General features: G+C 32.6%; 1 protein-coding gene across 1 annotated transcript; it reads left to right on the plus strand.

Annotated features, from left to right (window-relative positions):
• Nucleotides 1-26,719, plus strand: LOC114755761 (protein transport Sec1a-like). Its single transcript, XM_028944637.1, is given in 23 exon segments — nucleotides 1-76; nucleotides 656-711; nucleotides 3,200-3,281; nucleotides 3,650-3,728; nucleotides 6,465-6,515; nucleotides 6,647-6,743; nucleotides 6,837-6,869; nucleotides 10,222-10,347; nucleotides 12,381-12,516; nucleotides 12,519-12,562; nucleotides 12,677-12,760; nucleotides 12,854-12,952; nucleotides 13,026-13,102; nucleotides 21,684-21,780; nucleotides 21,887-21,923; nucleotides 21,926-22,011; nucleotides 22,108-22,203; nucleotides 22,759-22,875; nucleotides 23,282-23,359; nucleotides 24,004-24,203; nucleotides 25,304-25,394; nucleotides 25,476-25,565; nucleotides 26,666-26,719. Coding segments are annotated over 23 exon segments (1,986 nt in total).
• The last annotated feature ends 812 nt before the right edge of the window (nucleotides 26,720-27,531 follow it).

Consider the following 27,531-nt stretch of genomic DNA (forward strand, 5'->3'; position numbering starts at 1 on the left):
ATGTCGTTGTCGGATTCCGAGACAACTCAAGGTGGATCATCCGAATATAGACCTTTTCGCCAAATTAGCCGTGACAGTAAGCACTATTGTCTTTCGTTTTGAGGAGGATCTTGTTTTCTGTTATTTATCCATTTGTTTCTCCGAACAAATAGGTTGAGAAGAATTTCAATAAGGAAAATCTTGACACAGAGCAGTTTTTCTGGGGGCTTGATTGAATTTAATTTGTTTTTACATAATTGAGCTACGAAGCTGAGCTTGGTGTGGATGTATTCCTTTCAATTTTGAGGTTGCCAAGTCTTTATTTTAGAAAACGGTTGTATTTTTTTAAGTTTTTCCTATATTCCTTTAACCTGGGATATATATATATATATATATATATATATAGAATCTTTTGGATTTTGGAATACAAACTGCTATGGCGAATTGATAGTGTTGGCTTTAGGAGACACTTAGTTTTCAGAAAATGTAATAACACTAAATATATTTGAAAGATTCGACTATTTGAATCTTTTTAATTTTTTTTGGCTTCCATCATTTTCTCACCCTTTATTATGGATAAGTATTTGACTTCTACGACTCAATGCGGGAGACATAACATTAGTTACTTTCTTCTTAAATATATTTTGTAATATTTTTCATGTTTGGCTGCATGTAGGGTTATTGTTTGAAATGCTTGGAGCAGCAAAGTCAGGGGATTCTAAATCATGGAAGGTGAGTGATTGAAGCGGTCACAGTTTACGATGTTGTTCTGGAGCTTGTTAATTTTTCCTTACTTAACTACGATAATTTCTTTCTAAAGAACGTTGCTTTAGTTAATTTCATATATTGTTTGTTTTAATTCACCATTTCTAGTGATGATTGACGAACTTCTAGAGCATTGTTACCTATTTAGCCAATTATATTTGCTTTACTTTTGGGAGCACATTCTAATCACAAAGATAAGCATGGAATACTGATCTTAATCTTGATCTATTCAAAATTGATTTTTGATCTTCTAGGTTCAATTTAATTTTTTTATATTTTTATATAATTTTTTCATGTTAATAGATTCAGAATTGAAAATAAAAATAATCTTATAGCTAACACATCTTAAAAAAATAAATTTATTATAATGATGAGTATGGAATGAGGACCCTTAGTTTTACCCATAAAACGTATAGTTTAAATAATGCAAGTTTGTTGTTTCTTCTGTTACTAGGATTGTTTTAAATATTATGATAAAGAGCATAGGCGAAAGGGGTTTTTACAGATAATCATAAAGGTGGAGCCAAATCCTCTCTATTCATTTATCATATATTTTCTGTATATTGACTTGCAAACTAATTCTTTAGTCCTATTCTAAAGTGAAAGTTATAAAATTATTCAATAGCAAGACATGTTTTCTAGCCATAAAGTCTATATAAAAGCCTAATTTTGTGAATTGTAGTCCATGGTTGTGAGAATGTTTCAGTTACATTCTTTGTGTGTTGCCAATGTTATACACTAAAATACCCAAGTAACTTGGATTTAAGAAAAGGCTGGCAAATTGCCTTTAAAAAACAAGGACGAAAAGTAAGTAAACTGATGACCTTTACCTTCACAAACTAATTTTGTACAAACTCAAAAATGTTTATGAAGACTTCCTTACTAATCTTTTTGATGCCATTGCTAAGTAGCTCTTTTGTTGACGTTATTGTTGCCTGTGTGAAAGGATTAGCGTGCTTTTATGAGTAGAAGGTTTACCCTTTTTTCTTTTTCATATGTTTAGTTTCGTTAACTGTTTTAGAAGCATCACTCATCTTCCACTGATTCGTCCTTTTTCGTTAATTTTTTCCCCATTTTAATGGTTAAGATTAACAACTTTAAATGAATGTGGTGTCATATTTATATTTGTTGAAGTGCGTTAGGTTATTCCAACCATGGTTATCGTCACCTATTCTTAAGTTCTTTTTAAGTTTAATCATTTAATGCTTATTAGGCCCAATATGATTTGGCAATATCAAAAAATTAGGAGTATTTTTTTTCGGTAACAAAAAACTATACTCATGTTTCTTGATTATTGGATTTTCATGGTGTCAAAGCCTTTTAGTCATGAAAATTTTCATGGCGTCAGAGCCTTCAATAACCATTGCGATCATTTCCCTTGTTCCACTCTTTGCTAATCTTATGACAATTTGATAAAACTTCCTTTAAGCCCATTAGTTTTTTTTAAATAAAAAATAACTCTAGATACCTCTCTTCATCTTAATTACGTAGATTGTATTCCACCCATACAATTTTCCATCAATTTCACTATCTTTTTGTGTAATCAATCTTGTATAACTGAACTTTGCCAATTATGAAATGATAGGTCCCTCATTTTTGTCTCCAAATCATTTCTAATTTGCTTCTTATTGAACCTGTATATATTCTGTCTTATTCCTACTCCGGTGAAAACCCTTTAATTTCAAGGTCCTTCGCTATAACTCAAGTTACTATCCTCTCTTGACTTCACAATAATGACTGTATCATTTACCAAAAAAAAAAAAGCATTTGGTAATATCCTCTAGGACATTCTTAATTAGAACATCTAAAACTATATCAAATAAGTAATGGCTTAAACATGAACTAAATGTATACCAATCCTTATAAGGAAGTCTTTTGTTTTACCACTAATGTTCTTATACTAGTTGTTACCTATTTATACATATCTTGTTTTGCTTTGATATATATGCCTCGTGACAGGAATGCATAAGCAATGTCATTTCCTAAAGCACAATTTAGAGATTTTATCAAAAAGAGAATGATTTTTTTTATCGTGGTTCTTAGTTTCTGAGTTACATTTGAATTTCAATCAAGATGGCTTGTAAGGAGATAGAGGGTTAAATGGAGATTATTTAAGTTTCATAAATTCTCTTAAATATGCTTTTACAAGTTTTAGTTGTTTTATAGTTTGATGCAACTTATGATGATGTTCTATATGTCTAAATTTTTTTGGCTCCATTATAAGATTTTAAAACTATTCAGCATTAAAACTTTTAGGGATATGAAGCTAATATTCTTATACGTTGGGATAGTAACCTATACATCTTTCTCTAGACAGATTTAACTACTTAAGTTTATTCATGCATCTGTCATGAATAAGTCAATCTTAACTTGCCTTCTTTTTATTATTTCTTAGAGTTAACTATCAGTAAATTTTAGGTTGATAGTAATCCACGTTAGCAACTAATTTTCACAGGTGCTCATAATGGATAAAGTCACATTGAAAGTTATGTCACATTCATGTAAAATGGCAGATATCACCGACCAAGAAATTTCATGTAAGCATTTTGAGTTTGCTTTTATTTTTATTATCATTATTATTCTTTTTGTTTTTCTTCTATTGGAACCTATTAAGTTTAGCTGATGATGCTAAAATTAGTTTTAATGAAGTGGATATCTTAGGCCTTTCTTAGGAAAAACTGACACTCATGAAATGGTGAATCAACCTTTTTGAAGCTTTTAAGAAATTAGTTGCTTCAAAGTTCAGTATTACTGCTACTTACTTTGTAGTGCTTTTTATTATTCTATATTGCTTGACCCCCAAAAACTCTTTTGCACTAACTTTCTACTTTAAGCTACATTGTAAGTTCATTTCTTTGGATATTGTTCTAATATTTGTTACAAACTACTTGACTTCTTATTGCAGTGGTAGAAGACGTTTTCAAGAGAAGGCAACCACTACCGTCTATGGATGTTGTTTATTTCATGCAGCCAATAAAAGAGAAGTAATTTTGTTTTTTCTTTATCAATAACTATACACTTTATTTTAAAGTCATAAAGTGCCATATGAGTTATGCAAAACATTACTCCTTTAATTTTATTTACGGGTAGCGAAAAAGTTTTCATATGAATGTATAATTTTAACCTTCATTTATTATTTTGTTGATTTTGTTCTCATAAGGTATATTGTATATTAAATAGGGATAAAGTTGAAAAGTTGTTAAATTTTAAATGAGAGTTAATAAAGTTAAAGTTTTCTTGGTCTGTGAGAAATGCGTTAGAAGTAACTTATAAATAGAACTAATAGGGTATTAACCAATTTGCTTTATCATAATTACCGTTGTAGTGGAGACCAACTACTAGAAGGTTGATAAGGCTATTTACAGGTAGTAGATCAAAGAATTGTGGGACCTATTATTTGTCTAGAGGGATATCTTGGGAAGTGCGAGTTGCTTAAGTTTTAAAGATGATAAATAAGTGAGTATATGTGTTTATTACTTTTCTTTGCTTTCCTTTAGACTGGATTATAGTTGTGACAAGATCCTAGATTTAAATTAAGTATGGATTAAAGCAATATAAAGTATTTAGTAAGGTTTTATACAATTAAAAAAGTGTAATGTTATTTTTTAGTAGGTATTATGAATTAATAAAGGTCTTGTGGTTTAAGAAAGAGTTACTTGTAGCAAGAGAAAAGTAAAAGGCATGTAAATTGAAGGAAAAGAAAAAGAAGTGTTCAATTTCTTAGACAGCCTTAACATCTAGAGAATTTTTTATTAAATATATTCTACCTCTCACCAAACTAACTAACTTTCTCTCAAAGTAACTAATCCATTGTTTGTTAGATAATTTCATTTATTTGTAACAAGAAAAGCCACTCCTATTCGTCACATTATTAGATGAGTCAGCAACAAGATAAGGCAAGTGACTAGGAAGAGGGATAACATAAATTGCCTCAAAAGGAGTCATATTTATAGTTGAGTGGTGATTAGTGTTATACCATAACTTAATTAGAGGAAACTACTTGGCCCATTGCCTTGGAAGTTATCTTTGAAAGTAGAGTTTTGACTCACCTACTCTATTACCTTACACCGCTTAATAATCCATAGATTACTCTCGTTGACCATTATTTTGCCTTTGTTTTTCGCATTCGAAGCTTCAACTTGTTGAATTTTATTGGCCATTATGAGCTAGAGAGTGGCTTTGAGATTCTTTATTTCATCAGGAATCTTAATAGTATGCTTAGAGATGATGGTGGATATAGAACCACTAAGATTTAACAAGAAGAATAGGGGATTGGGTCAAACTAGACAAATTTACTGCAAATGTGGAAAAATGATTGTTTATTAGACGAGAGAGGTATTATGAATAATGAATTATTGGGGTGAGTATCAGAGTATAAAGGAGGTGACATATGTATTCACTTGGTATAGGAAACTAATCTTTGAAAAGCTACCTAGAATATGTGTACTACCATTTCTTGATTTTAGGATGCGAAAGAGCCATGTTAAAGGACTTGTTGGCAAATTGATTAATAGATATAAAAGGATGCAGAGATAATAACCTATAACCACTTGAATTGAAAATTACCTAAGAGTTTGAAAGGGTGATTGAGATTGATGATGGAGAGTGGGTCTAAAGAGAGAAACATGACAAGATTTAAGTTGGATCTACCTTTATTCTATGAAGAAGAGCCACCTAGATGGATTTTTCATGTACAGAGATACTTCAAGAATGTGAAGTTTCTTAAAAGAAGAAAATATATGTTATTCCATGTTCCATAACGGTGCTATGCTACATTGATAGTCCTTAAAGCATCTTCAAAAACTTAATAGATGATAGAACATGGTTTTTGCTTGTAGAAAATGAGATTTGTGAAGTCTCATTTTTTTCAACTGTAGTTATCCCCTTTATAGCTTGTGTTCCGCTTACAAAATCCTTAATGTATGCTTTCAAAGAGAGCTTTTTTAGAAAAAATGGCACTCATAATGACCTATGGTAAGATACTAGCCCATGAAACTTTATAGAGGATGTTTAGTGTAACTTTTGTAACTTTTCCTCAAACTGATAGATAAATCCAAAGATTCATGAGAACTAGAAAATTAGGGTTCACCCATAATGTTCACCCACCTTGAATGGTCTTGCAAAAAGGGTTGTTTTTGCTTGCTAAGGGCTATTGAGAAAATATTTTAAGGACAAAATTGTACTTTAACCCTCTTACTAATTCAATAGGTTTTAAATGGAACATGTTCAAGTTTTTGTAATTTTTAGCTCCAAGGCAAGTGTTGAGAGGATGAAAATAATCCCTTAATTTTAATATCTCCTATGTTTATCTCTTGGAGTTTTTATTGTAATTGAACTGTTTTTCCCAAATATTTTGAAAGTGGATGACTATAAAGGGATAAAGTACATATATAGAGTGCTCCACTACTATTCTTGCTTATTATGATGCTTTAATATAAAGTATGTATAGAAGTATTTTGGCATCTATTATTGTCACAGTTGAAACAAACCATATTCTAAGTATCCAAATTTTGTCTCATTTCTATCGGTATATTCTTGTTGAAAAGTGTTTTTTCCCAATGAAATTTATTTTAGTTTCAAATCTAGAAAATCGGTTGGCTTTGTATTATATTATTTTACCTAGCTTCATTATTTATGTTGAACTTTTTTATAAAAAAAAAAAACATATTCAACTTGCAATCTTTTACATCCTTATTGACCTTTCTTTTTTTAGCATGCAGTCTTATCATGTTAATGTCAGACATGTCTGGAAGGGAGCCCTTGTATAGGAAGTATGCAGAAAATTCTGGTTTTTTCCGCCCAATTTGCTGTTATATATCTTTTGTAAGCTTTAACTATGGGGGTAGCCTTGATTTCCTTCTCTCTTTCATTTTTCTTTCTTTCCTTTTCTTTTCCTTGGCAGAGCATATATTTTTTTTAGCTCAACAGTTCCAAGGGAATTTATAAAACACATTCAATGTGATACAAGTGTCTTACCCCGCATAGGTGCATTGAGAGAGGTTAATATATCTTTTCTCCTTTTAATAGAGTTATAAGCATTTAATAGCCTTCACAACCTTTTTTCTGAGGATGGTTTTACTTTAATTTTGTAGATGAATTTGGAATACTTTCCAGTAGATAACCAGGTATGTAATAAAAAAAGCTGTTCCTTTCTTTCCATTGATGGCAATATTTATTTGTTGTTATGTCATGTTGACCAATTTGTTACGCAATGATTAGGAGAGTAGTCTATAACCTTTCTAATATAAAATCTCCAAAATTATAAATCCTTTATAAAATTTTATAAGCTATCCAAAAAGTAAGTTATAGTATAGATAAACTTATACTTTTATATTTTATTATGTAACAAATGAAATTTTAATTTTTCTTCATATTACTTATGTAACTTTAACCTTGGTAGAATTTCAATGGGACTTGAAGTTGTTAAGCCATCAAGGCTAATTTAATTTAATGCATGATTCAGCAATAAGTCAATAAAAATGAATTGGAAGACACAAAAATTTAACAAACATGCGTAGAATATGCTTTACAAATTTAGAGTTAGAGTTAGCTACAATCAATTTAGAGTGAATTAGAAAGTCATGGCCATAACTTAGTTATTTCCAATTGAGTTGTCTCTAAATGGCCCTTTGTAATGTTATTTTTCATACAACAAAGTTTAAGTGGTCTTAGGGGCTCACTCAGGCTAAGACATGCCTTTAGGCTCAAAGAATGCTTACAGAGGCATTTATATAGATTACCCACCAACAATGTCTCCATATCGATGGTAAGATTTGAAATAACAACCTTGTTAATTATAAGCCAGCTCGTTACCAACTAGACAAACTTTTATTGCCTAAATAGCCATCATGATTTGTTGTTGTAACATTGCTTGCTTACCATTTCCATACACCTAGTTCTAGCCCAATCTACATTGTTATAAATGTCAACACTTTCGTCACTTTCCTTTATAAACCAAGTGACATGTCATCAGACTATTAAATCAAATGCCTACACATCACTTCATAATCCTTGATATTTGTATTGTAGCTTGATTTGTATGCTAACAATGACTAGACTCCTTCAAATTAGGTTATTGATTCTAGTTCAACAACATCATTTGAAGAACATGCACGAATTTTGAGGTAAAAAACAATAGTTTTTTTTTCTTATGATAGAGCCACATTCACATTGTTGTTCTTCTCATTTTAGGCTAACCAAGATTTCTAGCAAACTTCTCTTATGTTTTTAACTTTATCACAACGTTTGCGGTTAGTTCCATGTCCTATTAGCCATCTTTTGAGCATATATTTTCTATTTGTAGTTCCTTTTGATGCTAGATCTATTTGACTCATGATCATGAGGCTGATGGGGGACCCCAAACACTAGTTTCTTTCAATTTTCTTCTTGCTTGATTGCTATATGTACCTTTCTAAGGTTTTGGGAGGTGTTTATTAGGTTCTTTTCTTTCATGTAATATCATTGAAGGTTGAATTGAAACCTGGTAAAAATTTGTAGTTTGTCTTCTATTCTTGACTATAATTACAATAAGTATCATCTGTGGGGCACAACTATTCATGTGCTTCAAATAAGTAAGTTGTCACTAATGCTAATGACGGTCAAGTGTATCATAGAATTGAATTATGCTTATAGTACTTTATTCAAAGTAATGTAGGAGGCCTTTGATATACAAGGCTGCTTCATTCCTTAAGGATAAAAATGCCTTCTTTCTAGCCTCTCTAACCTCATGATGCTTTAGACTATCTCAAAGTTGTCATCAAGTTTATGACCTGTACCATTCTATTATCAGGATCCCACTCCTTGAATTTTGAGTCACCACTACCGAGTTGCCGGGTTGATCTTTTGAGACATTTGTATTTTCTTCTACCTTTAGTAAAGAGTTTCAAACTTGGTAACCACTACAGGTAGTTCTATCCATTGAGGTGATAAGTTGGTTTTACCTTTTCTCAAGGAGCCCCAATCATTTTGGTCCTCTAAGTTTAGAACAATCTCAAACTTGAAATCATAGCTTCACCATATTGGAGGCTAAATTTTAAGCTTAGGTGTTTTATAACAATACTCCTTTGTGTTAATCATCATTGACATAAAGATGCAATTATATATATGGGTATATATATATTCACATTCTCGAGATACTACAATAAAGCCTAGAAAATGAGGGTATAAGAGTAAAGTACATTGATCTCCTTTTTAGTTTACCTTAATTACAAAGACATCTATTGTATTTTTAAAATGTGTATATAAACCTTCCTTGAAATCAAAAGTTACATGACACTTACCTTCCCTCTATTATGAAGATTTTATTTACGGCCATCTATTATTGGCCCATTAAATAAAATATACTGGACCAAAAATTGACTATTTTTGATAGAAATATTATTTAAATATTAGTTAGGTTACCCAACAAGGAATTTTAACGCATATATTTTAGAAATTATTTTATCATATTTTAAATTTTATTTATGTGTTATGGCCTTATGGCATGAAGCTATCTTGTAAATAGGAGGTTGTGGGTTCAATCCCACTTGCAACCTCAAACCTTTAATGCCTATCCTTTTAAGTGAAATAAATTTTATTTTGCAAACTTATATATTTACTAACTCTATAAAGTTTAAATACATAATAAGTTGGCTGAAAATAATATTTCAAGCACATCTACAATCCATGATGACTATAATGAGTTAAGAATTCAATATAATGATTAACGAGGAATAATTGGTAATTATAATTTATATTCATTTCACTTTATATTTTATTATTTTAATATATAACATTTTTAAAACATTTATTTAAATATTTCCATATTTAGTTATTTTGATATCTTCAAATTATAGAGAGTGAGAGATTGTAGACAATTAAATTATGATGGAAAATCAGTAATTTTAAAATTTTTAACATAGTTTTAATTGGGACAATATTTACATCAAGTTGCTTATATCCATTATATGAAACTCTCCAATCACATATGACCATATGTCATTTTTTTGAAATATTGGCATTTAATAGCATTTAATTATAGATCCATATGAAACCAAAAAGGACACATGGCTATGTGTGAATAGAGAACGTGACATATTATATATAAGTAACTTGACCTAATTAATACAAAACAACAATTGAGACTCTCTAATAGAACAGAGTATTTGTTAATTTGGTATATAAAATGGACTAAAATATAGGTTTTCAAAACAAAAGGGAAATTTATATAATGTTTGTAAAACTGAAGGGAGATCAATATAATTTACTCAACATATAAATTCCACAAGGATAAGGTAAAACTAATAACATATGGCATGTATATCTCAACTATACATGGAAAAACACACAACAAATGAGTAACATATATATCCTTAGATGTTGATGTGAAACTATTAAGATAACCTATTATTGCTAATTTATTCTTAAGCACAAAGTTGACTATAGATTATTTTACTTTCAACAAAAATAGATTTTTCTATTCAGCTCAATATGGTGTAGGCATTTATCACTGATCAAGATATGGCAATGGAGGAACTTTTTGGCAATATTGAGAATACTCGAAGATTTAACACCTGCTTGAATGTTATGGCAACTCGAATGGCTACAGTGTTTGCTTCATTAAAGGTATCCTAATTGCTTCTTATTTATGTATGTTTAATTCATCTCTAGTTTATAATTAACTATGCAATGCAATACTTATGAAATTGTGGCAAATCTAATGATTAGCATGATGATACAGTAGATATTTCAACTTCAAAAGCTAGTTAAGAGAAGTTAGAACATGTTAGTACAATAGGATTTTTCATTACTATGGTCTAGGTTGTGCTTTATTTCTTTATTTTATAGTTAAACAAGGTTATTATTAAAAATTATCATTATTTCTAGGCTTCTATATACCATGTAGTTATTCCTATTGCTTGGGAATGAATCCCTGCATTTTTTATCTAAGCTTTCTTCATATTATTCAGTTCTCTTTTCACATATATTTATCCTTCTTGTTCCGTGGTCTTTATTCACATTTCATGGCCTTCATTCCTAAGGCATCTCTTTATATTGTTTTGCCCTATATCAACCCAAACACATCAATATGAGTGCGTTTGACTTGTTTATCCTTCTTGTTCTATGGTAAGCTTCTAGTTTCATTGAGGTGCCATAAACTAATGTGAGGCATGCAAAAGCTTTTGTTGATTATGACATGTTTTGAAAAGTGGTACTTTGGCTAGAGAGCTAAAGTCCCTATACTATGGCGTATTCCATGAACAAGGTTGACTAGGAAGGATAGAATATAGAAAAGTTTATTTTGTTAATAAAGTTGTTGCTCATGAGCATAGATGGGCTAGAGGAGTGAGTCTGAGATGGTTAAAGAAATGTTCTCGGGTATAATTGCTGTGCTAATAAGTACAGAGAATATCTAAAGATAATAGTATTTTTCTTTTATTGGTCCTTGCGGAAGTGTTATTATAGGGTTATGTTCCTCTTAACTGACTCGAGTTTTATCTTGTGTTTATGCAAAAACCATCTTTGGGAAAGCTCCCCCTTGAGCCTAACTAAAGCTTAAGTTCAGATTAGTCGTGTGTTCAAGAACATGATAATTAAGGGTGTTCAAAGGTTTGGTTTGGTTTAGTTTTGGGCAACCCACTAATCTAACCTAATTAATTAACTCTTGATTAATTAGCTTCTATGTAGTAGTTAGAGTTGATTTAGCTCAATCGCAGCCCACACATCTAACCAAATTGTTAAGCTACAATTTAAGTCATTAAAATCTTAAATCTGTCTCTTGTTTAGTTATGTTTGCATTTACTTCTAATATCAAGGCTCACTCCTCACCTCTTAGTTCATCTAGCTCTCCCGTAAAAGAGACTATGATGATCAAGCATAAAATCCCTGTAAGTGCAAAAGTTATGATATAATTTAAAACACAATCAGATACATAAATATGATGATCAAGTTCAAAACATTGAGTCAAAGAGTACAAGTAAAGTTATTCACATTTAGGCTACACCCTATCCTAATTGAGAAATTTAACAATTCATACAAATAAAAGTTAACATCAAAGTAAGACTAAAATTTTTGGCCAGAAATAAAAGCAAGACTAAAATTCCAAATCATCACAAAAGAAAAAGAGTTCATAGAGTAGGAGGAGAATTCTTCCTTCAATACTTGAAGTGTGATTATATCTGGGGAACCTTGTGTATAATAATTGAAGAAAACCCTCAAACTTGGGCTTTATGCTGATCAAAGCTTCTAAAAAAAGAGTGATTTTACCTTCAAGACAGTTAAGATTCACAATTAATATCTATCCTATTTTTCAAACATGATTAAAAATCATGAAACATGGCCTCCAAGAAAGAGAAAATCACTATATGGGCCTTATAGAGAGCTACAAAACATCAAACAATGTAAATGTATGCAACAAAGTCCAATAAATTCATATTTAACATAACTGAAACCTAAATATTTGTATTTTACATACATAATAATATACCAATCATTTTTACCATTCTTTTGGTTGCCATAACTAATTGTGATATTTTAGCAATGTTGTTGTAATTATACTATAAGCCCTTATCTCAGTGGTTGTAGCACTGAATCTTGTTAATTATTTTACGCTTATTTTTATAAAAGATTACTTTAATTTAATGCTTCCTTGTCAATAGGAGTTACCTCGTGTGTGGTATCGTGCTGCCAAGCAAAGTGAACAATCAACAGCTCGTGATTTGGTTCCTTCCAAACTTGCTGATGCAGTTTGGGACCTAATTTCTAAATATAAAACTACTATTCCAAACTTCCCACAAGCGAAACATGCGAACTGCTCATTGTGGATAGATCTATTGATCAGGTAAGACTTTGTTTTTTAGGTGGTAATATATCAATAGTAGTTCTACTCACCATAACTCTCTCCTTTAAATTATTACGTTTTGAGAGACAAATATGTGTTGATTATGCGTGACAGATTGCTCCTATCATTCATGAATGGACCTATGATGCTATGTGTCATGATTTGTTGGTTATGGAAGGAAATAAATATACATACGAGGTAATCTGTTATTGGTTTCCTTTCCCCTATATCTCTTGGTTGTAATTTTACAATCTGAAGATTAAAAATTCAAGATAAAATGTTGCATTCTAGGTTCCTAGTAAAACAAGGGGTGATCTTGAGAAGAAAGAGGCACTCTTAGAAGAACATGATTCGGTGTGGCTTGAGATTCGCCATGCACATATAGCAGATGTATGCCTCTTTTACCTTATCTCAAGTGATTTTGGTACAAAATGTTGATGCTTTTTCACAATTGAAATACCAGGCTAGTGAAAGATTGTCAGATAAGATGGAAAACTTTGTGGCAAAAAACAAAGCTGCGCAAATTCATCAAAGTGGAAGGTTTGCATCACCGTATTTTGACTTTACTTTTGAAATATATCTTAATGTTTGATTTGCTTTGTATCCCATAATCCACACTGTACTCATGGTTTGGACCACATTGTTACCATTCACTTTGTGAAACATCTTTCTTTTAACCCCTCAGAGTAGGTGTTCAGAAGTGTTGTGGTTCAAGCAAAACATGAAACAAGCCGTAGATTAAAAATTTGCAATTGGTTCTCGAGTTACTGTACACTAGTTAAATTCCATATTTTTGATCCAATTTCAAAAAATCATAACTAATTCTATAACAATCATATTGAGATGCTCCACCTTAGATTGCTTGCTCACCCTTTGCCATTCATTTTTCTTGATGTTTCATGGACCTAAATACATCAACACATCATTTCCATTCATTCATTAGAGCCATGGTAATCAACAACATCAAAACTTTGTTTCTTTAAGCTATACTGACTTCTAACTACTGAGCTTGATTTCCAACCATTCTAAAATTAATTACACATACTATTCCCACACAATTTTTCATGTAAAATCCATTTCTAAGCTCAAAATAATCAAAATCAAACTCCTTCCCCATCAACTAGCCTTGACCGAAATATAACTCAAGTTACATAGTCATGAAATTCAACCAATTTCAACATAAAGCCACTTGATTCTTGTTCCTTTCAAACCTTTAAACATTATTCTAACATCAATTTCATCTTTCCCTATTCTTAAGAATTTCATGAAGCATGTCCTCCTAGAGTTTCAAGCTCCCAAAAATCATTAAAATGTATAACCAAGCTCAATAACAACAAGGGTAGTGAAAACTACATCAAAAAGCATAAACATACATTGTTTTAGAGCTTGATCTTGCATGGGACCACTTGGCATTTTTTTCTCCCTCTTCTTTCTCTCTCTAGAAACTATTTTGCCAAAGCTTTCCCAAGGTTTCCTCTAGTTCGGACGAAAATGAGGGAGGGGAGGGGATATTTATGGAAAATAAGACTAAATCTGGGCTGTTGATCTTAAAAATGTGTGGCTTGATCTAGACCGTCCATTTTCTCTTTTAATCTTATGGTGACAAGTGTCCTATGACATCATGCTTACATCATCATGAAGACATCATGTTTACATCATCAAGCCATATGCTTTTACATCCGACCATACACGTGTCTTGCATCCTGCTGTACACGTAATACCTTTTTGTCCCATCTGACCATACATTTGTCTCCTCCATATTCCTTCATCATTTTTGCATTAAAATAGGAAGGAAAAGTAATATAAAATTTGTGTAAAGTACAACCCTTAGGTATTCCTCCACCTATCTTGCCATTCTACACCATATAGGGTACTTTTTAGGGTCCTGATTTTCCCGGGACTATTAGGACATGTTATGGCACCATTTTCTCAGCTCAAATAAATCCACATGGCATTATATAACATGCCCAGAGAGAGAGAGTGATGCTCTTCCCTTGTTCTTCCATTAAAATAATTAATAATATTTATTTCGGAGTGATCTTGACCGCGTTCTTTCTACTGGTCCACAACTCTAAAGATTTATCTCTGGGTACCAATACTATTTATTCATCATGGGAAATTCTTCTAATTATTCTTAAGTCAAAAGTCAACCTCTCGACAATTAGCTTTAACTTTCCTTGGATAATGTATAAATAGGCTTTAAATTCTATTAAAGCCAACCTCTTTCGATTTTTGGGGACGGAATTATTTTTAAAACTAGTGATAATTCCTCAAGTATTTTTTTCTATTTTCTTCCAATTATCTGAGGCCTCCCTATACTTTAAATAATTTATTTTTGAAAATATTCCAAATCAATCAAAACCCTGGGAATTCCACCATTTCCTTTTAGGGGCATTTTCGTCATCTTTAGCCTCATACAGGCCTCTGAACCTTATTCACATTTTTCTAGAATTTTTCTGAAGTATTCAGGCCTTAACCTACCATTTCTCATTTTCTGAGATTTTTTTTTTGAGATTTTCAGACATAATTTCCATTTTTGCCCTTACTAGCCCAAAAATTTGCAAAATTACAATTTTGCCTTTGATTTGGTTTAACCTTAAAATTCACCTCATTGAGGCCTCCAACATAACTTTTGGCCTACATTTATCTCTATTTCTCATTTCTAGGTCTCGAGACTTCTTCTGAGTTTCTAACTTCTCTTTTCTCAGTCTTAGAATACTTTCCCTTTGCGATTTAGTTCCTAAGAATCATGCAGTTCTTCTAGGGAATCCCTGGGACCTCTACCAAAAAAAAGTATAGTAGCCTGCCCATTTCGAGATAATTTTAGTACTTTAGGTCTAAAATTCGGGATGTAACAATTCTCTCCCTCTCAAAAGAAATTTCGTCCTTAAAATTTCTAGGTCAAACCTTTATTCTTACCCTTAATGAGAGGTTAACTAAGGAGAATATCTCTACTTATACTCAACTTTAGCCTCTTTAGCTTTCCTTTATGCCTTATTACCAGGTTTCAATCCTGGAATCCATACTTACATTGCTTTCCCCTTTTTACTTTTCTGTCATTATACGACCATGACCTTTGCTTTTAAGTATCCTATCATTGCCGCTCACACTTTTTCTATACTTTAGGCCCATTCTTTCATAATAATACTATAGCAGTATACTTGCCTTCATGATCTTTCACTGTACCATGGCATTCTAGGTTCCTCTAACATTGCCCTTATCTGTTCTTTTCTGCATACTTTGCCTTTCTCATCTTTATCTTAAGAGCGTATCTCCTTTCTTTCACATTCTCATTTCGCATATAGCTTGCTGAATGTGTAACCTTCAAGACTTACAGCCTGTGGTTCCTTAATTCTTACTCTCCTCACTTTCCCTTGTTGAGTAGAACATAATTGAGGTCGGCCTATTCAACAATAATAGTGTCTGTGAAAAAGTCAAGGTTACTCTCTCTGTACTAAGCAACCAACCTGAGGAGGTTTCCTCATCTTCGAGTCATCCCTGGTCATCTCATTCTCACGCTCCAAAGAGATACCACCCTTATGGCTCAATAACCTTCCTTTAGGCTTGTTTACTGTGACCTTGAGAGCTACTACGCTCTACCATAAGCCTCTTCAAGATCTACTGTGACCCTGGATTTTTTCCTATTCTGCCCAAGCCATGTCTACTCTTTAGGAGCCTTTAGACCAGTGGACTGAGTCAAGGAATAAGTCACCTACCCTCAGCAGATAACTGACGGATTATTCCCTAAGACTGATCACAAATGCTAGTATCATCTTCTTAGGCCTTATTCAATCCTTTCTGTCAACTCTAGAATCATTCATCTTTCCTACCTTTCCTTTTCTCTTAACTTTTAGCTACCTCAGGCCATTTTCCTTTCATTATGCCCCTTTAATTTTCTAGGCCATTGGTTCATATCCATGGCCTTCTAGGCTTGTCATCATATCCATACCAATCTGCCATGTCTTACGATTTTCTTTTCTCATCTTACAGGGAGAGGTTTTGTAAAATCATCTCTATCTCTTCTCAAGTATTCCATCCCTTCATTACTCTTAGCCAACTTCGCTCTCATTGGAGTAAGGTTAACTCCGTGACCCTTTCCTAGGTTGCTATTACTCTTTCTATGGAAGGATGTGTTACTCACACCAAAGCATGTCAACTTAACCACTTTCCCTACCTTGATAGAGGACATAACACTTTTACAGTACGGTGTCAACTCTACCGCTCTGAAAGGACGCGTGTTACCTTCATAATGTTGTCAACCCATTGTAACTGTTTCCTTCCCTTCCCTTCAAATAATAGCTCACTCTTAGTAGAGCGGTGTCAACTCTGTGTTCCCAATTTGAGAGACATTCTATAGCCAAGACCTGCTATTACTTAATCTCTATCCCAGAACATTCTTACATGTCAAATCCCTATTAGGGGAGCCTCTTGACTTGACTCGTTCGATCATCATGGTAGTGGCATCCATTCATAAGAATCTCACCTCTTACATTTCTTACTGGCCTGAGTGCTATGGTCGTACTTCTCATTGATGCCTTAGGAACATAAAGGAAGACTCACTAGTCCCAAACGTCACTATGTGTCTAAGCATCATCAGGCTCTAGGCATCATCAGGAACTTACTTATCTCTTTCTATATATCAGCTCCCAGTACAACCACCAACTATCACATCTTTATTTATTTCTATTCACCTCTGTCCTCAAGAGAAATTTTGCCTGACTCTACTCTTTCTAACTTTCTTTACCTTCTGACCAATTATTCCTATGGTCAGGTATTGATCTTAACACTGATCACATCACACAGTGAATGTTTAATCACCTTACTATGTTGTGTCTAGGCGAGGCATCTAACTCATCATCAATTACTTAAGGTTTAGGTTGTCATCCTGCTTCCCTATTAAGGTATAGACTTCTACCCTTACTGGGCTTATTATACTCTTAGCCATTACCCTCTGGAGAAGTCTTTTGACTTTGACTCATACCCTAGTCAAGCTTTCTCAGCTCAATCATTCCTTTTCTAAGGGGAGTCTCTTAACTGTGAATGCCTATCTATTAAGTTACTTTCTGTCATTCCTTACTTCTCCTATGTGTCCATTTCCCCTGGAGAATCACCTCAATCTCATAACCTTAGTTGGACCAATACTAGTAACCCATCACTTTCCTTGATAGGGATTTCACTCATATCAGGCTTTGCTTGAACCAATGCTCTATTTATACCTTTGTCAGAGCTTTTACCAAAACCTCTGTTCTATTTAAACAATTGCCAAAACCTTTGCTATGATACCAAAATAAAACATCCTTCTTTTAACCCCTCAGAGTACACGTTTAGAAGCATTATGGTTCAAGCGATTCATAAAACAAGCCGTAGATTAAAAATTTGCAATTGGTTCTTGGGTTACTGTACACTGGTTAAATTCTAGATTTTTGGTCCAACTTCAAAAAATCATAACTAATTTTATAAAAATCATATTGAGATGCTCCAAAATTCTACTTGAAACTATTTTAATTCTCTAGAGGAGAAAAATATGAAACTAGACTTATCCTTGCCCAATTCGTATAGTTTATTCCATAAAAATCACTATTCATTTGGTCAATTCTAGATCTTCCAGATTTCTTGCCTCAATTTTGGAAATTCGTATCTCTTAGTATACACATCTAATTGAGGTGATCTACCTATCATTTTAAAGCTTGGGATGTGTATAATACATATACCAAGTTTCATGGCTCAATTCATACATTTGAAAGGTCAAACTGGAGCTAGAAGCTGACTACTCCAGGACCTATGTTTTATCAATTAGACAATTCTTACTTTAATTTTTTTTTATTGTTTTGGCACGCATAACTTGGCCTTATCCTTTCCTATTCATTCTCATACATCTCCATTCATGCCATAAACACTCTAAACAAATACATGGCACCAGTGGCATTCATATACATAATTTACATAATACGAGAATTATACATAAATCCTTAACCGTTTCTTAACATCAATAGTTTTCCACTTTCTTCTCCTTCCTTCTCATACTCTCCTTCATGCAATCATTGTGTATCATTGATTGACCTAAATAATTGGTTATGGAGGGGTGAGATTCGAAAGAATCTCAGTAGCAAACAATAACCACCCAAACATATATGGCAAGCTTGGCATTTATAATATGCTTGCAACTTAACATCGTTATATTATAATGACATGTTTGGAAATCATCATGCATTTATCATAAAACACATAGGCCTATGGAATATTTCAAACACATTAACAATCACAACACATGAGTTTATAAAATCATATAACATAGAAACATGTCATACATGCAAACAAATACCAAGCACATAAGAGTAAGGTCAAGTTTGCTACCTTGTGTCTTTAAACTTCCTCTTTACTTCCTCTTGCTCCCTTTGCTACCAACCATTAAGATTGCTTGCTCAACCTTTGTCATTCCTTTTTGTTGATGTATCATGGCCCTGAATACATCAACACGTCATTTCCATTCATTCATTAGAGCCATGGCAATACACAACATTAAAATTTTGTTTTCTTTGAGCTATACTGACTTCTAACTACTGAGCTTGATTTCCATCCTTTCTAAAATTAATTCCACATAGTATTCCCACACAATTTTTCATGTAAAATCCATTTCCAAGCTCAAAATAATCAAAATCAAACTCCTTCTCCATCAACTAGCCTTGACTAAAATATAACTCAAGTTACATAGTCATGAAATTCAACCAATTTCAACATAAAGCCACTTGATTCTTGTTCCTTTCAAGCCTTTAAACATTATTTTAACATTAATTTTATCTTCCCCGATCCTTAAAATTCGTGCAGCATGTCCTCCTAGAGTTTCAAGCTCTCAAAAATTATTAAAATCTATAACCAAACTCAATAACAACAAGGGTAGTGAAAACTACATCAAAAAGCTTGAACATACCTTGTTTTAGAGCTTGATCTTGCATGGAACCACTTGGCCTTTTTTCTCCCTCTTCTTTCTCTATCTAGAAACTATTTTGCCAGAGCTTTCCTAAGGTTTCCTCTAGGTTGGACGAAAATGAGGGAGGGGAGGGGGTATTTATAGAAAACAAAACTAAATCTGGGCTGTTGATCTTAAAAATGTGTGGTTGATCTGGACTGTCCATTTTCTCTTTTAATTTATGGTGACAAGTGTCCTATGACATCATGCTTACCTTATCATGATGACATCATATTTACATCATCAAGCCACATGCTTTTAATCCAACCATACACGTGTCTTGCATCTAACTGTACACTTGTCTTCTATCCAACCGTGCACGTAATACCTTCTTTTCCCATCTAACCGTACACTTGTCTCCTCCATATTCCTTGATCACTTTGGCATTAAAATAGGGAGAAAATTAATATAAAATTCGTGCAAAATACAACCATTAGGTATTCCTCCACCTATCTTGCCATTCTGCATCGTATAGGGTACTTTTTAGGGTCCTGACTTTCCTGGGACCACTGGGACATGTTATGACAACATTTTGTCAGCTCAAATAAATCCGCATGGCATTATATAACATGCCTAACAAGAGAGAGTGATGCTCTTCCCTTATTTTTCCATTAAAATAATTAATAATATTTATTTCGGAGTGATCTTGACCGAATTCTTTCTACTAGTCCACAACTCTAACGATCTATCTCTGGGTACCAATACTATTTATTCATCATGGGGAATTCCTTTAATTTTTCTTAAGTCAAAAGTTAGCCTCTAGACAGTTGACTTTGATTTTCCCTGGATAGTGTATAAATAAGCTTTAAATTCTATTAAAGCCAACTTCTTCGCTTTTTAGGGACGGAATTATTTTTAAAACCTGTGGTAATTCCTCAAATATTTTTCTTCATTTTCTTCCAATTATTTGAGGCCTCCCTATACTTTAAATAATTTATTTTTGAAGATATTTCAAATCAATCAAAACCATGGGAATTCCACAATTTCCTTCTAGGAGCGTTTTCATCATTTTTAGCCTCATACAAGCCTCTAAACCTTATTCCCATTTTTCTGAAGTGTTCAGGCCTTAACTTACCATCTCCTATTTTTTGGGATTTTCGGGCATAATTTTTATTTTTGCCCTTACTAGCCCAAAACTTTCCAAAATTACAATTTTGTCCCTAGTTTGGCTTAACCTCAAAATTCACCTCATTGAGGCCTCTGACATAACCTTTGGCCTACATTTATCTCTATTTCTCATTTTTGGGTCTCCAGACTTCTTCTAAGTCTCTAACTTCTTCTTTTCTCAATCCCAGAAAACTTTTCCTTTGCGATTTAGTCCCTAGGAATCCTGCTGTCCGTTCAGAGAATCTCTGGGACCTCTATCAAGAAGGATCCGGTAGCCTACCCATTTCAGGCTAATTTCAGTATTTCTAGTTTCAAAATTTGGGATGTGACACTTTTCCTATTCTGTGATTGCTAGCCATTTAATGGAAGAATGATGTGGAAGAAATTCTTATTGGTAACTTATTAACAAGAATTACAGTTATTCATACATTATAGGGGGCTTTACAAATGAATGCCTAATTGATACAGATCTCTACAATCACTTCCATCATAATTAGATTTAGAATTATATTTACAATTCGAAAATAGCTCTAGTACCATGCAGAGAGAGATCATGGAATGGTTCTCTTTTTTTCCCTGGTCCAACAGTTGCAGAATTATGATCAGGAGTTGTTGATCTGTATCAGGATCATATCTTATACTATCTATCCCTTCAATGAATATTAATACTGTAGTATCTTCTTGATTTACCACAACAATGTAATTGCTTGGTTTTTCATACGAACGAGGCAATATATGCACAGAGTAGGAGCCTATATGATAATGGCTCATTATCCTAATCCTTGTAACTATACTTTCACTATAATCAAGCATATTATGATTATAATATCTCACTATAAATGAAAAATATTTTCTCTTGTAATAGTCCCGGATTTTGTGACTGAAGGACAATAATTCTGCCCTTTTTCTCGAATATTTTAACATAATAGGTTTTAATTACATTTAAGATAGATAGCAGGTCCATGAAGGACCCTTAGATCAATAGGCAGTTAGTCATTTGACTATATTCTTTTGACATAACCCTAATCTAGAAATTTGTACTTTCAGAGATGGTAGTGAATTATCCACACGAGATTTGCAGAAAATGGTCCAAGCCTTGCCTGAATACACCCAGAAAATGGAAAAGATTTCTCTCCACGTAGAGGTGACTTGCTTTTTGTGTTCACAGCCATGCTAACTCAAAATTAATTAACAAAAAAATAAAAGAAATGATATATCAATATCATTCTGCTTTGATAACTTTGTTATAGATAGCTGGAAAGATCAACAAAATCATTAGAGAAACAGGCTTCGAGATCTTGGACAGTTGGAGCAAGATCTTGTTTTTGGAGATGCCGGAGCCAAAGAAGTTATTAGCTTTCTAAGAACAAATCAGGTTTCATATTGGGGGCATGTGTCCCAGTAGCTTATTATCAATTGCTTAATTAATTCAGAATTTAATATTTCGTATTAATATATGTGCCAAAAACAGGATGCACCAGTCGAAAATAAGTTGCGTTTATTAATGATTTATGCAATTGTCTATCCTGAAAAGTTTGAGGGAGATAAAGCTACCAAGTTGATGCAGGTGATTCTTGACTTCTATGTATTTTACTTGACCACCAAATTCCAATTGTTTCATTTCTCAACATAAATATCAATGCACAGGAGGCCACCTATGTGTCCTGTATACGTACATATGCAATTTTCAAATATCTTTGTCAAACAATATTTACTCATTCAATATTCTATAGCCTTTAGCTCCTAAATTTGAAATACAGGATTTTTAATACTTTTATGATCAGATTGGTATTGTTTTGAAAACTCACTTGAAAAAGAATTACTATCATCTTAATTTGGCTCTCTACACTTTCATGACTCCTTTAGAAGTGACTGGTGTAAAATATTCATGTGTCCATATAATGCGGTTTAGTTTATATTCATGAATGCTTGCATATATGACAAAATAGGTCGCCTTTCAACTTAAAATATGTTCAATTTTTTTTTTTTAAAAAAACCAGCTGATGATTTCCCTAGCCTTCAGCATTGTTTTCCGTTACAGCATTAACATTAATAATGTTAGAAAGAAAGAAAGAAATCTAGTAAGCAAGGATGATAAGATTGCCTTCTTTTATCTATGCAGTTGGCAAAACTATCACCTATTGACATGAAGGCAATTAGTAATATGCAAATGCTGGCCGGATCATCGGACAAGAAGGCATCTAGTAGTGATTTTTCACTCAAGTTCAGTAACCAGAAGGTAAAATATTTTTTATATATTATTAAAACCAACAACAAACCACACTGTTCAAGAACTGTGAATAGCTTGGCTTGTTATACGAGGCTTTGTGTGATGGAAATGCCGTCCCTCTTGTGTATATATATAGATGTGTGTGTGTGTGTGTTTTCCATGCTCATGGAAGTCAAGTACAGACTGGTTAACTAGGAATTTCAACAAAATGTTAGTAAAACTCAAGTTCGCATAAAGTAGAAGAATTGCTAATTTCTTCTATTAAATGCTTTTCAACTATTTAGCAAATAGTTTGTCTTCTATTACAAGATGCTCCCTTGCATGCACTGTATTCTCGCTCTTCTTTCTATTCAATTGATAACATACTGCATTAAGTTTTGAACTGTGTGCATATATATTTTTTTTTATACATCAGAAAAAGAATGCAGCACGGAAAGATCGTACTGATGAAGAGGAAACATGGCAACTATTTCGATTTTACCCCATGTTAGAGGTATGGCCATGGCCCACCAATCCACATTTAGTTCGAGCACTGCTTCTGGCTGATAGAAGAACGTAGGCCATTGAAGGTTTAGCCTGTCGTCACCGTTATAATGGAACAAATGTGACCTTAATCATATTAGAAATAAATACTCAAAGTATGAATCCATAAAATAACATTTGGTTTTGTTGCCTATTAACATAAATAACTTAGATAAGTGTTATAAATAAATAAACAAATAAAGACATTCAAGTCTAAGAATTATTTCATGTTAAATGTGATTACTGACGTATGGCATAAAGTTTTTTCACCGTGAAAAACAGTATTGAGCTCCAAGTAATCTCTTATTGACTTGGTCCACTCTGTGATCATGCAAGCTTCTCTGTGTTTGTGTTATTCTCTTTCACCAAGTTAGTATGTTTTGGAAAAACTTGAGTATCAGATCAGGTCTATTTATTGCTAAAACTTCTACTTCAGATCGGCTTTCATCTAGTTGTGTGTGTGGCGAGAAAAACTCTTAAAAACGTTTAAAAAAAAAACTCTTAAAACCTTTTGCTTATGAAAATAATCCGTATGAGTTACATCATATTAGGTACACTTTTCTGACTTAATATTATATTGTAAAATGCAAAGTTAATTTGCCCATGCTTTGGTAGGAACTTCTTGAAAATCTAAGCAAGGGTGAGTTACCAAAAAGTGACTATTCATGTAAAAATCAACCAACTCCCCCAACTCAAGTAAGCACTAGAGGTGGGGAACGGACACAGGGAACTGCTAATAGTAATCCACATTCAATTAGATCAAGACGAACAGCCAACTGGGGGCGATCACGTCATTCAGATGATGGATATTCAAGGTGACTCTTTGTTGTTTTTTGTTTTTAATTCTCGTAGTAATATTTGATGTTTTGCCCAAATAAATATTTGTTGTCTAAGGAGTTTTTTGGGGTCCATTTGGTTACTGGGAAGCGGATGGCATAAAGAAAAAGAATGAGTCTCACAACCTATATGGATATTAAGTATGATAAAGAGGTATAAATGTTTTTTCAAATTTTATAAATTCAATTATATATTAAAAAAAGATGAAAGAAGAAATGAGTTGCAAAAGAAACAAAAATACCTCTAAAAAATTGAACGAATTAGAATTTAAATTTTTAAATAATGTTTTCTCATGAAACAATCAAAAATCACTTTTGAGAAGGCAGTTGACAAGAAAGCAATAGAAAAGAATCTTGCAACTCATAATTGTACATACTATAATAAAGTTTTTATACCTTTGGTTATAAGAAAAAAGAAAAAAAGAAAGAATTAGAAATTGATTATTAAAAAAAAAGAAGAAAAAAACTCTTAAAAGTGAATGATGTAGAAGCTTAATTTATGAATTATGTTTTTTTTTCTATAAAACAATGATAACCTTACTTTGCCAAATTAACAATTTTTTGTCGCAAGTATGTCATTTTATCAGGGAAATGAACAATAACCCTTCCCAACTTTATAAACAGCTTGGGTGAATGGAAACATCATTTGCTTTCCACAGGGTTCATTTTTAGCAACCAAGTAGGCTTTGACACTCCTTAACATTGATCTAGTTTATTCAAGATTTTACTACAAGTCTCTTTGCAGAAGGGACTCTAGAGTTGTAGAGAAAAGGGAAACTGAGGGAAAGAGAGGAGAAGGAAAATCCAGAGAGAAACAGAGAGAGAATGGAGAAAGAGAGAGAGGTGGAGCTAAATATGCACTTCTACTAGAGAATCAACATAACAGAATACAATTACCAATTAGTCTTACGTTTATATACTGGGAATAACAGTTACTAACGGCTACTTCTAACTAACCCCGTAACTAGCTTTATTGACAAATACATATCGGATTCAATATCCTTACACATACACAAACTAAGTTACACTTACAAGTGTTTTTTCCCGTTCAACTTATTTCTTTTTCTTTCCTTGCATAGTGATTCTACGCTGAAGAATATTGATACTGATTTCAAGAAGATGGGGAAGCGCATCTTTGTCTTTATCATTGGTGGAGCAACCCGATCTGAGGTAAATGTTTTCATCAAGATACGACTTGATATGTTACACTTGGAATATGAACTAATATATCAAAGTTTCTGTATCTTTTAGCTTCGAGTTTGCCATAAAATGACATCAAAGCTCAAGAGGGAGGTCATCCTAGGTTCTTCTTCCATTATTGACCCTCCTGAATATATCACGGTAACCCTTCCCTATTTATTCTACTACTTTCATAGGATAGTAACTAAAGAGCTATATGTTTTCATGATTGCAGTTTTATATGTAGTGTGTTTGATTACCTCTGTAATTCACTAGTCAAATTGTTATACTAGTTAGTTGTTCACTTTTCTTTTGAATGAATAAAGCCAAGTTTTTCTCTTCAAATGGATGCTTATCACAGTAGTATTAGTAAACCCATTCATATTTTTATTGCTATAATAGTTATGAATTCACACTATTACATTTTCTGGTGTTTGTTCATCAAGAGTTCTTGTTGGAAAGCTATCTCCTTATTTTTTGGTCATCTTAAAAAGTTCAGTGACCATGTTAAAAACGTGAAATACCTAATTTGATCATTCACAACATGCTTTCTGTTGAAAAACTATCCTCTTACTTTGGTTGTCTTAAAAGGTTTAGCGGCCATGTAAAAAACCTGAAGGAGCTAATTTGATCACTGACAACATGGAGAGAACCACAGACCAAAACAGTATTATACATCGAAAAGATTTTTATGGGTATGAAAACCACAATTTATAATAAAATATAACATTATGAAGCACGGTTAAAACTATATATTATGGAGAGTTGTTTATATTGCTTGCAAGGTATGTTTGAGTTCATACATTAAACAAAGCATTCCTTTAAAAAAAAAATTACCAATAAGAATCTCAGCTTGCAAGAATATGGGAACTCAGCTTGAACAGCTTCAAGCATAATATGGGAACTGAATGCATCTCTCATTTGGTTAAAAACATAATGGAAATCATAATGGCCAGAGACAATTTTAATCTTGATAAGGAAATATTAGAAATTATTAGCTAGACAATTTTAGCAATTTTATGAATGTCACGTTAAGTTGTTGCTTTAGATTCTCGTTTTTTTTTTTCTGTTTTTTAGTTGATTTTGTCAATTTAGTTAAGAAAATACTGTGAAAAAAATTAATAGAAGTTACTAACTAATTGGCGTTTAATATATTGTCTCTGCATTTTACATTGTACTCGAAAAAATTGCAGAAAATTAAGTTTTTGTTTTGATACTTTTTATTTATTTCTTTCCATTTTTTGGTGGGTGGAATTCTGCAGAAGTTGAAATTATTGTGCGAAGACCAAGTGGCATTGGATGGCCTCGGAATCTAAATTGGTTATGACGAAATTTTGTAAACCATATTTATTACCATTATATATTATATAAGGCAGTTTTCGTCCTTTTTATGTTAATATATGCCCTCTTGAAATGAGAACGAAGGGCCCTTTTCTTCTCTTCAAAAAAACTTTTGTTGTGGTCATTTGTTTTGTAATGCTTTTGCTCTGAAGCGTGCACGAGCACAATCTCTTGTATAACTTTGTTCTGGATCCCAAGGGTCTGGTTGTATAACTCAAACTGATGTTATTTATTTTTCCATGTTATCATTTCTTGGTAGTAACCTTTATTTTACCTTTATTTCTGTTTTACTTGTGATTATATATTAATGGGGTTTTGGTTTTGGACCAAATCTATTATTTTAGAAAGAGTTAAAGTATATGTTTGCTGCTTTAGATTTATTTTAAATTTCAGTTTATCCCCCCTATGATTTTTTTGGCCAAAAAACATCTCAATGTAAGTTTAATTGTGAAATGTCATGCAATCCAAACCATTCCCAACTCATAGGAATTCATACCAAATATCATGCAAGGAGAGGAACATCATATTATCCACATTGACATACCACAAAGCATGGCCAATGTCAATCAAACAATTAATATCATCACAAAATTCCTCCAATCCAAGCAACAACATTCACAACAAACAAGTAAGATAAACAATCAAATTATAATTCAAAGCTACCTTTGCAAAGCTTGTCCAATTAATTCCTCCAAGGAGCAATGCTTCTCCTTAATTCCTTCTCTTAATGCCTCTTAAACCAACCATGATCATAGGCTACATTAATCACAAAACAACTTAATTCCAA

The sequence above is a fragment of the Neltuma alba genome, unplaced genomic scaffold (genome assembly GCF_004799145.2).
Source record: "Neltuma alba isolate B1F8T4 unplaced genomic scaffold, ASM479914v2 tig00010335_pilon, whole genome shotgun sequence".
In the NCBI taxonomy this organism is placed as follows: domain Eukaryota; kingdom Viridiplantae; phylum Streptophyta; class Magnoliopsida; order Fabales; family Fabaceae; genus Neltuma; species Neltuma alba.